Raw genomic sequence first — 15,042 nt, 5'->3', positions numbered from 1 at the left:
ACGTTCCCTTTGTATGGAAATGTGGACATTCCCCTTAGAAAAAAATCCTGAAAAATAGTTGGAATATTATTTTTTTGAAAATACGCAAATTCGTAAAGAAAAATCAGCCAAAGTTTTCAAATTTTAAAATGATTTTAAATGGTTTAAAATGGTCTACTTTGATTCTTAGCAACAGTATAAAATCTAAAATTATTTACAGGAAAGGGGGTGCAAAGCACTCAATGTTTTAAATGTGAAAACGGGAGAATATTTTAACAAATAAAGAAAGTTTGCTTTAAAACCGAACTTTTTGAAAAAATATCGCATTAGTTGTATTAAGGAAAATAAAGAGCTTAGAAGGGAGTATCTCATGATTGGTCTTGTTCAGTTATCTTCTTCATCAAAAGTTCTGCTATATATATTCCTTCTGTTGAATCTCTGAACTCTATTTTTCCATATTTAGTTAATTGGCAAGCTTCATCAATTGGAATATTACAAAGCAAATTATAAAATAATATACAAATATAAATATACTTCAATAACCACAGGTTATGAAAAATAAACAAACATCTCATTACATTTTATATCAACCCTATTCCTGCTGGGGGGGGGGTCAGCAGGGATAGGGTTAAGATAGTTTTAACCCTGTTTATCCTGAACCATCGGTCCTCCGGGCCTATTATAGCTAGGAGGGTTAGGATATCTTACTCTCTCAACTCTGGTATAAATTAAATTGATGTTTTCCCCACTTCAAGGAGTTTAATCTCAGTTTGTAACGGGCATTGAGCTAGTTGCTATCCGTTACAAAATTTTATCTTTCTTAAAGGGACTCTAAGCGTAATTAAAAGTGACCCTCAATGCAAAAAAAGGCAATGCGCGATTCACAACAGTAGCTTTGTCTGATTAAGTATGATGATTATATTCGAATGTGGTTTCTCTATAACTGAGACATGCTCATTCTGATTTAAGAAAATCTAGAAAAACGATCAATATCTTCCACAATATTGATGAAATAAAGTTTCTAGAGTTCCGCATTCACGCGGATTTAACGTTTCTGTTTTTATCCCAGAGAACTGCAGACTTTTGATTACAATTTGACCCATTAAACATCATTTTTAGCCTTTTTTCATAAAAACTTTTTTGTCGGCATATACATTTTGAATGAAGAGTATAAAATAAAAAAATCCGTAAGATAAAGATTGATGGTTTCATTGACGTTTATTTTGAATCTGTTGATTATAGAGGTATATCTTCATGGATTATCAGTTTATCTCTTATCTGTTAATCCTTCAAATTAAAAAGTTCATCCCTTAGAAGTTAAAAAATTTCGTTTCTGGTATTTTTTCTTTTTTCGGAAACACTTTAACTATTAATTACTACTAAATTTCTCAATATTTTTGTGAAAACTTCGCAACATTTTTGTGAAAAGATGTTTTGATCTTTCCTAGATCAACTAGGTGTAGTTTACTTGTTTCAACTATTTTATTCAAAATTGATTAAGAGAGTGATAAATGTAAATATAAAATTAAATTAGAGAACTATTTATTTGATAAATCTATATGGATCACAGAGGGAGGATAAGTAATTATCCTCCCTGTAAAGAGGGAGGATAAGTAATTATCCTCCCTGTAAATAGGGAGGATAAGTAATTATCCTCCCTGTAAATAGGGAGGATAAGTAATTATCCTCCCTGGAATTAAAAAAGGAGGGAATTTAAGGTTGGTTATTTCGTTGAACAGGAGATTAAAGATGTAAGCAGTAACATTAAGAAAGATTAAAATTGTGCTAGAATGTAGTAAACTGCCAATAAAAATAATTGTGCTGAAAACTGGCAATAAAAGTAATAAAGTGCATTCTCATATGTATTAATTTACAGTTGAATTAAAAAAGGTTTTAACACAGGAAAAAACTGCATTTTACCATTTTTTTTATCTGCGCTATATCATATCTGTATTTTATCTGCGCTATACCATATCTGTATTTTATCTGCGCTATACCATATCTGTATTTCAATATATATTGTATAGTTTTACACTTCCTACATATTCGTTTTTTTAACATTTAATTTTTTGGGCTGTATCTTTACCTATTGGACCCATTTGGAATTAAACCCGCTGATCTTCGTAGCAAACAAAGCAAATACTTGATGTATATATTAGCTAGACAATTTTTTAGAAATGGTTCACAAGACAGAACTTTTGTGCTGAGTAGCGCTAATCTTGAACGCTTGATCTCGATATCCGATGTGGGCACTTTCAATGCTTGATCCCTTCATTTCCGTTTTCCTGCAGGCTAAGATTTTCACGAGAAATTGAGAAGGAATTAAATTAATCCGCAGATCTGCAAAATCTGGAGATCAATGCTTGATCTCGAGATTCACAGAGGCCAAATGTAAAATATCTAAATCATTTCGCTGAAAAAAACCAAAAACTGGTCCCCATTAAGCTCCAGCTTAAATCTCTGAACAATAAATACAATTTCAAGTGGAAACAACCATGTTTAAGCCGCGTCTCAAATTTGAGAAGCGGCTCAAATTCTTTTAATTCGGCCTGAGATTAATATATTTAATTTTGTACAGTGAAAAACAACATTTAAAAATTTAAAATACGACCTTAAAAACTTCTTTTCAAATGGAGTACCGTCTGCAAAGCATGTATAATCATATGGTAAGGCGGTCATGCATCGTCTAAATTTTGCATGATGTGAAAAAGCAAAATTTAATGAATAATCTGATAAGTCAGAGAATGAGAAAATATTTTAGGGATCACTTGAGACATATAAAACGTTTTGATAGTGTATACTTACTGAGTTTGATCGCAATGTCAACGTTCAAAATCATCCATTTTTTTTACATTTTTCGTCGTCATTATTAATTAAATTATCTAATTTGAAAAATCGATTTTCAAAACGTAACCACCCAAATGGATGATTTTGAACATCAACTTTGCGGATCGTTTATTTATGAAAGGGGATACGAATCAATGATTATATTTAGCAATACTGGATACGGATCAAGAATTGTATATTTAGGAATACCGGATACGGATCAAGAATTGTATATTTAGGAATACTGGATACGGATCAAGAATTGTATATTTAGGAATACAGGATACAGATCAAGGATTGTATATTTAGCAATACTGGATTGGGATCAAGGAGTGTATATTTATGAATACTGGATACCGATCAAGGAGTGGATATATTTAGGAATGCTGAATACGGATCAAGGAGCGTATATTTAGGAATACTGGATACGGATCAAGGAGTGTTATAGGAATACTGGATACGGATCAAGGATTGTATATTTAGGAATACAGGATACTGATCTTGTATATTCATGAATACTGGATACGGATCAAGGATTATATATTTAGGAATACAGGATACGAATCAAGGATTGTATATTTAGGAATACTGGATACGGATCAAGGATTGTATATTAGGAATACTGGATACGGATCAAAGATTGTATATTTAGGAATGCTAGATACGGATCAAGGATTGTATGTTTAGGAATACTAGATTCGGATCAAGGATTGTATATTTAGGAATACTGGATACGGATCAAGTAGTGTATATTTAGGAATACTGAATACGGATCAAGGAGCGTATATTTAGGAATACTGTATACGGATCAAGGAGTGTATATTTAGGAATACTGGATACGGATCAAGGATTGTATATTTAGGAATACAGGATACGGATCTTGTATATTCAGGAATACTGGATACGGATCAAGGATTATATATTTAGGAATACAGGATACGAATCAAGGATTGTATATTTAGGAATACTGGATACGGATCAAGGATTTTATATTAGGAATACTGGATACGGATCAAAGATTGTATATTTAGGAATGCTAGATACGGATCAAGGATTGTATGTTTAGGAATACTAGATTCGGATCAAGGATTGTATATTTAGGAATACTGGATACGGATCAAGGCGTGTATATTTACTATTTAGGAATTGGATACGGATCAAGTAGTGTATATTTAGGAGTACTGGATACGGATCAAGGATTGTATGTTTAGGAATACTAGATTCGGATCAAGGATTGTATATTTAGGAATACTGGATACGGATCAAGGCGTGTATATTTACTATTTAGGAATACTGGATACGGATCAAGTAGTGTATATTTAGGAGTACTGGATACGGATCAAGGAGTGTATATTTAGGAATACTGGATACGGATCAAGGAGTGTATATTTAGGAATACTGGATACGGATCAAGGATCGAAGTAAGTACAGCTAAAGTTCCTTCAAGTGGATTTCTTCTGGGATTCTTCTTAATATTTGGAGTTTGTTACTCAACCAACATGATTCTATCAGAGCAGTCAGGTGATAACAAAATAAATATTAAAATGACTACTTCTATTTAAAGAGCGTCTAAAGGGTACACTTCTAAGTTTCAATTAAGATTTCTTAATTTATTTATATTCAAATGAAAAACATAAAGGGAAAGCTTGAACTTGGAAAATGCATTGTTCAGCCGTTTTGTAATATTTTTTTATCATTATTGTGTTTGTATGGTACAGCCACAGGGTGTCCCACGAAACATAATAGTTGATAAATAGTTTTAAATGTCTTCTTCCATAATTTGTAAAGTTGTTTAATACCAAAGAGAATAATAAAAAATATTGTATGGGAGTCACGCTATAATAAAATTGATTTTAAAGTAAAATTTATTCAAGTAAAAGATTTTTAAAATCAAAATAAACTGCAAAGCGTCTATGATATGTAATACTGTACATGGAAGAAGACATACAAAAATATTCAAAGACTTTCATGTTTCGTGGGACACCCTGTATCATCCTTTTAATGTTTAGGGGGAGTGGGATTCAGTTGTGTTCAATACGCCGGAAAATTCCAAAACAGAGAGAGGGGGAGAGAAATTTGTAGATCCAGAAAAATAATTAATTTAGTATTTATTTAGGGTTAGGTTAGATTAAGACACTTTCTGGGCCGAGCGCTAAGACCCCACCAGCTGCCAGTCTTTACGCAGGCATTCTCAGATATTATTTTTCTGGATCTACAAAATTCATTCCCCCTCTCTCTGTTTTGGAATTTTCGGGGCATTGAACACAACATAAATCCCACTCTGCCTAATTTTTAATGCTAAAAATGACCGTTTATAATATTTAATGTGTTGTCTTTATTTATAATGATATGGAGTATATCGTCGTTTTCAGACCATAGCAATTTTCTATATTGTTTCTGAAGCAATAATCCGCAAGTCTTTTTATAGAGAAAATACAGTTGGAAATAATCAGTTTTCAAAGATAAAAACATGAATTTCGAATTAACTTTTGATCTCAAAATTCGCGTTTTTAATTTAGGGTCACTTAACTGAATTAATTAAACAAGCGTTTATCAGAAATAAAAAAGCAAAGTTTATAAAATGTTTATACACGGCAAAAATTATATTAGATCAAAAATTTGTCTCTTCTTAATCATGCATTTTACTGCTGAATGCGAAAAATGTATAAATTCAATTTTCGCAGATTAAAGCTCTGGGTTGCAGAGCAAGTCTTGATGAAATTCAAGAACTGGTTTTACCTAGTGGTTTTAATTTTGAAACTTTTAGTTAAACTTTTTTTGGTCGAAAATATAATTTTTTTTTACAATCCATTTTTTGCAGATTATATCCGCGGCAATGTGTTCCTGTACATAATGCTGAAGTACATACTTGGTACAAGCTACCAACTTTTTGTACCTCTCTGGGTACTCATAGCTAGGTAGGTTTATGTACATTCTACTGTAGTGAAGTACAAACTTGGTACAAGCTATCAACTTTTTGTACCTCTCTGGGTTCTCATCGACAGGTAGGTTTATGTACATTGTAGTGCAGTGAAGTACATGGTACAAGCTAAAGTTAAGTATTTTTTCATATAAAACTATATATAAAAAGATATTTTGTTTGGTATGCAATTTTCAACCATCTTTTTTCTAACAAAGGTTTGAACTGTAACTGTGTGATTCTAAATTAAACTGTAACTGTGTGATTCTAAATTAAACTGTAACTGTGTGATTCTAAATTAAACTGTAACTGTGTGATTCTAAATATATCTCTTTAAATGAAGATTCCCTTTGAATAACATCTTGACAGTTATCTAATCATAAATTCGCAGATTTCTTTTTCTTGGAAGAAACATTTTAATAAATTTTAAAAATCTTTTAGAGACGACATCCGTGGAACCGTTGTTGCATTGTACAGGTATGAAAAATGTTAAAAATTTTACAAAATCTAAAATTTTTGGGAGACAACTTTTTGAAATTCTGAGCATCCAGAAACCTTCCCCTGAGGTTGTATGAGGTTCCAATCGGGCCCAATCTGAGCTGGGAACTTTTGAATGGTGGATATCAGAATTAATGCTTGATCCACTCTTTTTCTTAATCTCCAGATTAACTATGGCTTGTTCTCCTCATGTTATTAATCTCCAGATTAATTAAGCGATCGGGATTAAGGATATCCCATTCTAAAGTTTTCGGCTCAGTTCAACCGTTTTGAGGTTTATTGGAAATAAACAAACAGACAATTAAGCAATTAAGCAAAGTATTTAAATACAGGGTGTCCCAATAAACATGGGAAATCAGTGACGACTTTTTTATCGTCTTTGATCCATTACAGCATTTGTTCATGAATACAATTATTGCAGTATTCCATCTTAATTATCTAATATCGAAAACGCCTGGTCTTGAGATTTTAAAATGTTGTCTACCATCTTTCTATCTTCAAAATTTTACAAATTTAAATTTATTTAATAAATCTTAATTGTCTTAATATTTAATATCGTCGTCAATTTTTAAGATACAAGAAAGGTAGACCACTTTGTAAAAAGCTCGTCTGACTTACAGCCTCGTTTTTTTTACTTTCTTTGCCATGCATTGATTATCAGAAATCAAAGACGACTCTCAAGTCGTCTCTCAATTCTCATGTTTATTGGGACACTCTGTATATGAACCGAGTTAAATTTATATGAACCGATCTGGAAAATTTCGTGTGAGCTACTCATAATCTCGATTTATTGATCTCGATAACCACTGTGGGCACTTTTATTTTGAGGATTAATACAATTATTCTTTTCATTTGTGTATTCCTCCATGTTATAATATTGAACAATCTGCAGATTAATAAATGATCGAGATTAAGCATTGATCTCAAAATCCGCTTTACAATTATACAAAGCTAAAATTTTTGTTTAAACATGAAATAAATAGAACTAAAACATTAAGTAACAAAAAATTTATTTCAAGGACGACATTTAAAAAGTGGTTTCCTTGTTTTCTTAAATATTGTACATATTGCAGGAAAGGAGGAACTACCCAGTCTAAATCTGTGGATTTAACAGCTGAACAGATGCAAAGAGAGCTGGGACTAGGAGTCTGCACTGGATAGTTATACTCTGATCCCGTTAAAGGGAGTTGTTCGCAAAAAAGATTCGTGCATTGCTCAGAATTGAGATTTTCGATAAAATAAATAATCATTTATAAAATTGTATAAGGCCAATGCAAAATTTTGCATCCAGAAAATGCTAGGTTTCTGTTTGGCGTGAATGCTTGAAGAAAATTTTATGATGTCAACATTTTCTTTTTACTTAAAAAAACTATTTAATCAACCGATGATTTCGTAAATCATATTTTTTTTTATAAAAACAACGCAGTTTCGTTAATGAAGGTTTGTCATTTTTGGCTTTGGTCGACCGTTAACGATCGTTAACGATCGTTAACAACCTACCTGTACATTTTTTCGAAAAGTGGTCACTTAAGTGAAAAGTACATGCAAGACGACATTCATAAACTTCTCTTCCTTAAAAATTAAAAACTAAAATTTTCTTCAGGAACAGTTTAAAAATTGTTCAATAAAGCATATCGTCCTTTCGTTTTCGTTTTTCGAAAGTTCATAATTTTTTAATTCTTCGTTTAATTCAAAAACAAAGGTTCGATAGTTAAAAAATCTAAAACAGAACAAATAACTATCTTATTTTCTTTCATCTTAAAATCCATATCTGTAGGATAAATCTGTAGGATAAATAATGATTGAATGAAAAAAATACAATTTTTATGTAAATATCATTTTTTGACTTTCCTTCATTCATGAAACTTAAAACTGTTTATTTCTTTTTCAAATCATTTTATAGCACAAAAGAATATATTTAAGGAGTTGTAAGCGTAATTTTAAGTGATCTCCATTTTGAGTTGGCAAGTTCCGATACACAACGGTACCCTTAAAAGCTTTGACAAGAATGAATTTATAAATATCAATGTTCATAAATTAAAAAACTGATTTGTTGAAACTTTGGCGGGGCGTCGGTGATTAGATGATTATTTAATTGGCTCCTCTACTCCATAACACATAAGCTCAATAAATAGATTTATTTCAAACCTATAAAATTCAGTTTTAGTGGAAAAACATATTAATATGACATTGTTTGCTGTTTAATAAATTAAATATTGGTCTAACATTGTTTACTGTTTAATACAATAAATATAAGTAAAACATTGTTTTATTGTTTAATAAAATGAACTTCCTAATTTGATGTGTTAGGGGGTAATTAAGGAGTGATTTACTATGAATTACAAAGTTATTTGTGAATTTAATTATTCACTAGTACAGAAATTGCTGGAGTATTGGTTTGGTTTGGACTTCTTCCGAGAGGAGGGGTTGGTAAAGACGACATTGAGTGGAGGTGCTTAGAAGGTCGATTTCTCTTTAAAAGAGACTTGTGCACTTCTACTGCAGGAAAACAAATAGGAATTATCAGAATGAAACATTTTTAAGCGACATATTGATCAAATATAGGTTTAAGGGTAACATAACTTGTAGAAATTATTGAAATCTTATTTGTTTTTAATAAAAACTTCTTTTACTCATGCTTAAAATCAAACCTGGATGAGCTACAAGGTCACAAAGACGTAACAGTAATATCGTTATATTGACCTTCTCATCTGTCTAGTTCAGTGTTTAAAGTGTGCCATATTTCATTTAAAATAACGTCTGTAGTAGAGACTAGAGAGTGCCTACTGTAATGCATCCATGTTCATCTCCCCATGGTCATTGAACCATTCAAAGAAATCGTTATAGCCATTAAAAGCAATGTACAAAATAAATATAGATTGTTTGATAGTTTTAAAGAAAGACAACATTTGCGAAGGGATGAACTGATCAAACTGCCACCATAAACCTGCAGGCTGCACAAACCATATGCAAAAAAAAACAAAATAACATTATCAAAAAAAAAATAAAAAAAGGAAGACGACAGTTGAAATCTTCAAAGTATAAGTGAAATTCAGTTATAAGTTTTTTATCTTATATCTTTTAAAAATGCATCCTTTTCTTCCTGAGGCATATTGTCAAAATGCTTCATATATTTCCCAAATAATTTGAATAGTATGTTTTTAGTTTTCAAAATAGAACACACAGACTGCTTATCTGCTTTCGTACGGGGGGGGGGGGCTAAGTAGGCCTATAGCTGTACCGGCACGACATGCTGCATTTCTAGTAAAGGTTTTTGACTGCTATCTAACAGCCACTTGTTGCATACCCATTCAGGGTTCAAGTTTTACAAGTTTTAAAGAAATACTCTAACTTTTTACATAAAAAATAAAATTTATGAGTTTGGTTTATTTTTGAAGGTTTTGTTTTTCGTATCCAAAGGATCTTTAAATATTCTTGAATACACCTACGTCTGTTTATTGATCGTTTATTGATTCAGTGGAACATGCAGGGGAAAATATCGTATACTCTAGTCTGTAATAGATGTCTACTCATATATCTCTGTTAATTTCTACAACATTATTTCACGAAATTTTGTAAAAATTACGCGAAAATAGCAAAACTTCGATTTAACGAAATTACGCCATAATTTCGCGTAATTCCTACAAAAGCAATTTCGCGAAATGTTGCAATAATTACGCCTAATTAGCGAAAACTCCATACAAACCAGCCTACAGGAAAACATTTTAACCTTCCTGGACATGAACTATAACCATCTAAAAGTTAGCGTTCTAGAGAAGGTTTGGGACCTTGTGAGAATTGTTTACTTTAAGTACGAGAATCTAAATGCATCAGAGATTTTATGACTGATCTCACAGGAAAAATAGTTTTTATTTAATTGTAAACTGTAAATCAGTATTTTAAAGAAAAAATATTATTTTTTAATTCCAATTGTTTAAAAGGTTTAAATACCCCTCCTTAGAAAAGCCGCCCCCCCTGATTTACTTATAAGTTCGTTAATTAGATCGACCCCCACTAGCCCCACCACCACTTTAAATGTTATACATATAAACTGGTTTGTTTTTAATCTTCATTCGACAGAAACAAACTCAAGGAATAATAATTGTCTTAAAACGTTTTTTTCAAAAGTGAATATTTACAAATTATCTTTTTTTTTCCATCTCATGATCTGAATTCGTTTTCCTTTTGTCCATTTGACAACCCATTTAAATTTTTTTAAATAATCTTTTTTGTAAGTTTATTTTCTTGTGGGTTTAACATTGATTTTGATGGTTATTATATCGTTAGAACTGACCAGGGTCAATCTAGACCGAATTATATTTTCAATAAAATGTCTACTTTTTTCTCTATAGAGGTTTGGTCCATATCCTTACACATATTTTCCTGCTATATTCATTTCTGAGAATTAACATGTACTCTACAAATTACGGAATGGTTTCATATTACGTAATTTCGCGTAATTACAACTTAATTACGCAAAACTAGACTTTCTTTCATATACGTAATTAGCATGTAATTTCGTGTAATGCTCCTCCGTAAGTGAAAGAAAGTGTTACGCGAAATTACGCGTAATTATGTGTAACAAAATTACGACTGGAAAGTGGAAACCCTATTCACACTTAATGTTTTTTGGAGGGGGGGGGGGCATTCGAAAATTCTATTGTCTGACAAGGCATTGCAACCCCTTTTTCTTGTATAATGATTTTAGTGATAATGGCTTTTTTTAATGGTCACAATATTTAATTTCTCTCTTTCTGTAAAACTAATAATTTCGCAGATTGTTCTATTATTAGTGATGGATTTAGTAATTTGGGGGAGGGGGCGGGGGAAGGGTCGTTTTTAAAAGACAATTTTTCACTGTTAGTATTCTAAAAAATTTAATCACCTTTATGGGTTTATGAGATCTATCACAAAATGTGGGCCCTCTTAGTATTGGTTTTGCCGTTTTATTATTTACACAAAATAACAGACATACATCTACAAATAAGCTATAAAATGTTCATTGTACAATGCACAGGTATTCCACAAAACATGATACTTGGGGAATTATAATTTTTAATGTCTTCTTACATATTTTGTTCAGTTCTTTGATGCCAAACAGAATAACAAAAAAAGATCACAAAAAAATTTCTTTATTTCATAAATACAAAATAGGAAAATTGTTCACTAACTGTCATGTTTATGAATATATATGAATAGTTTAAATTTAACCCTATTTCTGCATTACACATGATTAGGTTTTGATTAACATATTTAGACTTTCACAAATATATGAAAATCATTTTTATATTATTTAAGTAGTTAAGTCAGGGTTTTGCTCAATATTTTTACGAATCTTTATATTTTTAGGAAGGAAGAAATCAAGATGGGTCCTAAACAAGCGCAGCTTTGTATGGGACTACTTTTCAGTCACTGTAGAGTGTAGAAGTACTGTAATAGTAGTTTGGATAATTCTACCCATATTATTTGCAAAATATCTAAATTTTTATTCCTTGTTTTTTTTAAGCGTTATCATATTTCAAAAATGTTTTATCTTTTCATCCTAATATCTAAATCTTATTTAAATGTTCGATTCACATCTAATTTTTTTTATTTGAAATTGAGTAAATTTAATAGTACTTTGCCAGCCATCTCATGTCTTTATTATGTAGAAGCTTAATGATGGAAGTTTAGGTTAAGCATAATATGTATTATACTTTTGAAACTATAGAAAAATTTAATGATTTAATAAATGGAATTATTTCGAATTTTGATATTTATTACACTAGAAAATCTTGTCTTTGCGCAATATTGCGCTTATTTTTTTGCGCAAAAACTGCGCAATCTTCATTGCGAATTGTGAATGGCAAATAGTGCAAAGCTACGCAATAAAAAGGTTGTTTTTGCACATTATTGGGCTTGATTTCATTGTGCAAAATTACCCAATCTTCAATGCGAACATGTCATACGCAACATGTGCAATAGCGCAAAAAAACTTTGGGTGAAATTTAGCGCAACAAATTGCAAAGAAAAATGCCATTGTGTGGTAACCCTATGTTGAGTAGAAAGAAGACTGTAGATTAGTTCTTTTTTTGAAATAGTCCTATAAACATAGCACACAGCTCTGTACACAGACAAATTTTACATAAAATGCAGCTTTCCAAGTTAAAGGGTAGTCTAATTGCTCTCTTTTCAACACACAAAAGATTGCTTAAATGTCTCCTTCCTGTACAGTAGTAGTATGGGGCTTTAATACAATTTTAAAAACCCATGAATAAGAAAATTTTAAATCTGCAAACAAATTTTATTAAGATAAGGATATTAACATTACAGTAACAACTTATTTGAAAAGATTAAATAGTTAAAAATATTTATAGAGATGGATATGTGTTGATATAGTTGATTAAGAAGTAAGCTGTATGTTTTTTGATCATTTATTTGATAGTTAATACAACATTTTATCCAGTTCTCTTCTTTTTATAAAAGGAGAACACCAGCTCGGAACAAAATACTAATAGTAGTAAATAAATTAGTAAACAGTAAAACTAAATTTGTTTGTTTTTATGCAAATTTTACTAAATAAAATTCTATTTTATTGTTCCTAAAGCTGATGTTACTAGACCAAAACCAAGGATAATGAATGCAGCTGCTGTATGTTCAAAATTTAGCTTGTCCTAAATCAGTGTATTCTGTATACAAGTGATTCTTAAATCATGGAGCTTCTAGTCATACCAATGTGTTGTCTTCTTCTTCCCACTGCTTGACTAGATTCCATTTGTCAAGATACTCTCCAAGTTTTGCCTTAATATTTTTAAACATGACTAAGATAAAAAAGAAGAATATTGTTAAGCTAATATTTTAGTTACTGTACTTTATTGTAAACATGATAATTTACATTTCCAAAAGCACATGATGCTAGGGTACCAAACAATAAATTTAGCTTGATCATTTCTTAAGCTTTGACTATTATTGAATATCTATGCTTATAGTCATCAAAACTGCTGAACCTATGAGATCTAATTTGTTTTCGATACAAACCTAGAAATAACTGTAAATTTTTACTTAAATAGTATTACTAGAAAAAGAAAGGAGAACAGTGTTTGAAATTCCTTTCCTTGCATCACATGCATATTTAATGAAGTAATAACTATCAACCTGATGAAAGATCAAGATATGACTGTTGAGAAGCTCTTGCCATTTAGAATTCTTCTGATATAACCAACACAAGAATGATTGATAAACTGGTTCCTAATTATTTAAAAGGAAACAATAAAAAGGAATGGAAAGCTTTTCACAAATCCCAATCTGGTATCTGGTATCTCATCTAGTAAACCTTTGATATTTTAAACTTGGAATTCTGGTAGATCAATTGGTTTAAAATTAAAGGTCTATGACATAAATATTAAGGTCTGTGGCAAAATTTGTAGTTCCTTTGTGTATGTAATAAAAAGTTCCAATTTTACAAGAACTGTTAAATACCAGAATGAATATTTTTAAGAATTTAATGATTACGTAATAACTGAAATGATAAATATGTTATGTAATGAGTTCTGATCAATGTCGCCTATTTCATAATTTTGCATATTTTTCCTTTTTCTTTTGTAAAACTATATACTCATAATATTTAAACAAATTAAACTATAACATTAACACAGAGTGTCCCATATCATAATAAATTATCTCCAAGCTTTAACTCCAGAATATGCACATAATGCTCAAAAAATCTAGTATTATTTACATACAAATTCTTATTTTAGCCTGATAAAATGTTTAGAAATGATTCTTTTAAATTTATTTAATTTAAATTTATTTTATTTTAATTCTCTGATTAATCCTGAAAATCTTAATTTTAAGCAATTAACGATCTAATATGATGTAGGACACCCTGTATATTTGTATCTGTGTGTGTGAATAAATTTTTATAAAAATAATTTAGTAAATAATATGAAGGCTAATTTTATTAAAATGAATCATTCATATGACAAAAATTACAAATACATTAATTGCTTTACAATCCATTTATGAATAAATTAGATAATACCTTGCTATAGTGGAAAGGATGCATTGATTTCTCCCAAACAAATATTGGGTTATTTAACAGAAATTCTATTAAATCCTGATTAAAAAATAAACAAGATAATGGATGATGTTCTTTAATTTCTTTATTGAGGGCTGTGCTTAATCTAAATTAAAGTTGAATATTAAAATTCTTCCTAGAAAATCATACCATGGATAATATATTTTGTATTTAATCTTTTGTTGTGGTTGCAATGTTAAAATATTTGAACACATTATTCATTTTCGAGACAAAATTGTTTCTTTACAGTTGACCAAATTTTCATGCTGTAAACATCATTAATTGAAGCAAATGTGATTTTAAAAATTCTTTAAAAAAGACCTCTCTGAATTTGCAACCAAGTTAAAGAAAAAGTTAGAGTCATACCTTATCAAAGAAAGTGACTAAATTTTCTTTAGAAGTAATATCTGTAACTAGTTGCATCTAGACAAATAGGAAAGGTACTGTACACACTGTTTATTTCAAGAACTAAACCATAAGTTTGTAGCTAATTAACATTTTTAAATCAATAGTATTGATTTTTTCAGAGCCCGAATAAATATTTCTGATTTATTAATGTTTCCTAACAATTGAATCATTACAATTTTGTTGAAAATACTTGAGAGTTAAGGGTGCCTTGACACTGAATATTAAAAATTTAAAACTGTGTAAACAGAAAAATAGTAGATACTTTAGATTTATATCAGAATTATATTTAAACAGGAATAATTTTAACTTACAGGAACTAATTTAATTTTTTCATTGCACATGTGAAAAGATTAAA

The 15,042-nt window shown here is 30.3% G+C and overlaps 2 protein-coding genes across 2 annotated transcripts in view; one reads left to right on the top strand and one right to left on the bottom strand.

The window, feature by feature from the left end:
- The window catches only part of LOC111697119 (uncharacterized), a 43,126-nt gene extending 34,701 nt beyond the window's left edge, over positions 1–8,425 (top strand). Inside the window, exons 16-19 of the mRNA XM_023467007.1 lie at positions 4,199–4,326; positions 5,627–5,723; positions 6,167–6,202; positions 7,297–8,425. Of these exons, the coding sequence (XP_023322775.1) occupies positions 4,199–4,326; positions 5,627–5,723; positions 6,167–6,202; positions 7,297–7,384 (349 nt within the window). The 3' untranslated portion in view covers positions 7,385–8,425. The remainder of the gene's footprint in view (positions 1–4,198; positions 4,327–5,626; positions 5,724–6,166; positions 6,203–7,296) is intronic.
- Positions 8,426–12,789: 4,364 nt separating this feature from the next.
- On the bottom strand, positions 12,790–14,711 carry LOC111697111 (uncharacterized). The gene is made up of 5 exons (XM_023467000.1): positions 14,646–14,711; positions 14,244–14,318; positions 13,358–13,450; positions 12,935–13,003; positions 12,790–12,876 (listed from the first exon to the last, which is right to left on the bottom strand). Exons 1-5 carry the CDS (start codon positions 14,700–14,702, stop codon positions 12,790–12,792), a joined length of 381 nt encoding a protein of 126 aa, XP_023322768.1. The 5' UTR covers positions 14,703–14,711.
- Positions 14,712–15,042: the final 331 nt, after the last annotated feature.

Source organism: Eurytemora carolleeae, unplaced genomic scaffold (assembly GCF_000591075.1).
Source record: "Eurytemora carolleeae unplaced genomic scaffold, Eaff_2.0 scaffold201, whole genome shotgun sequence".
In the NCBI taxonomy this organism is placed as follows: Eukaryota; Metazoa; Arthropoda; class Copepoda; order Calanoida; family Temoridae; genus Eurytemora; species Eurytemora carolleeae.
This window is presented reverse-complemented; position numbering and strand designations above follow the sequence as displayed.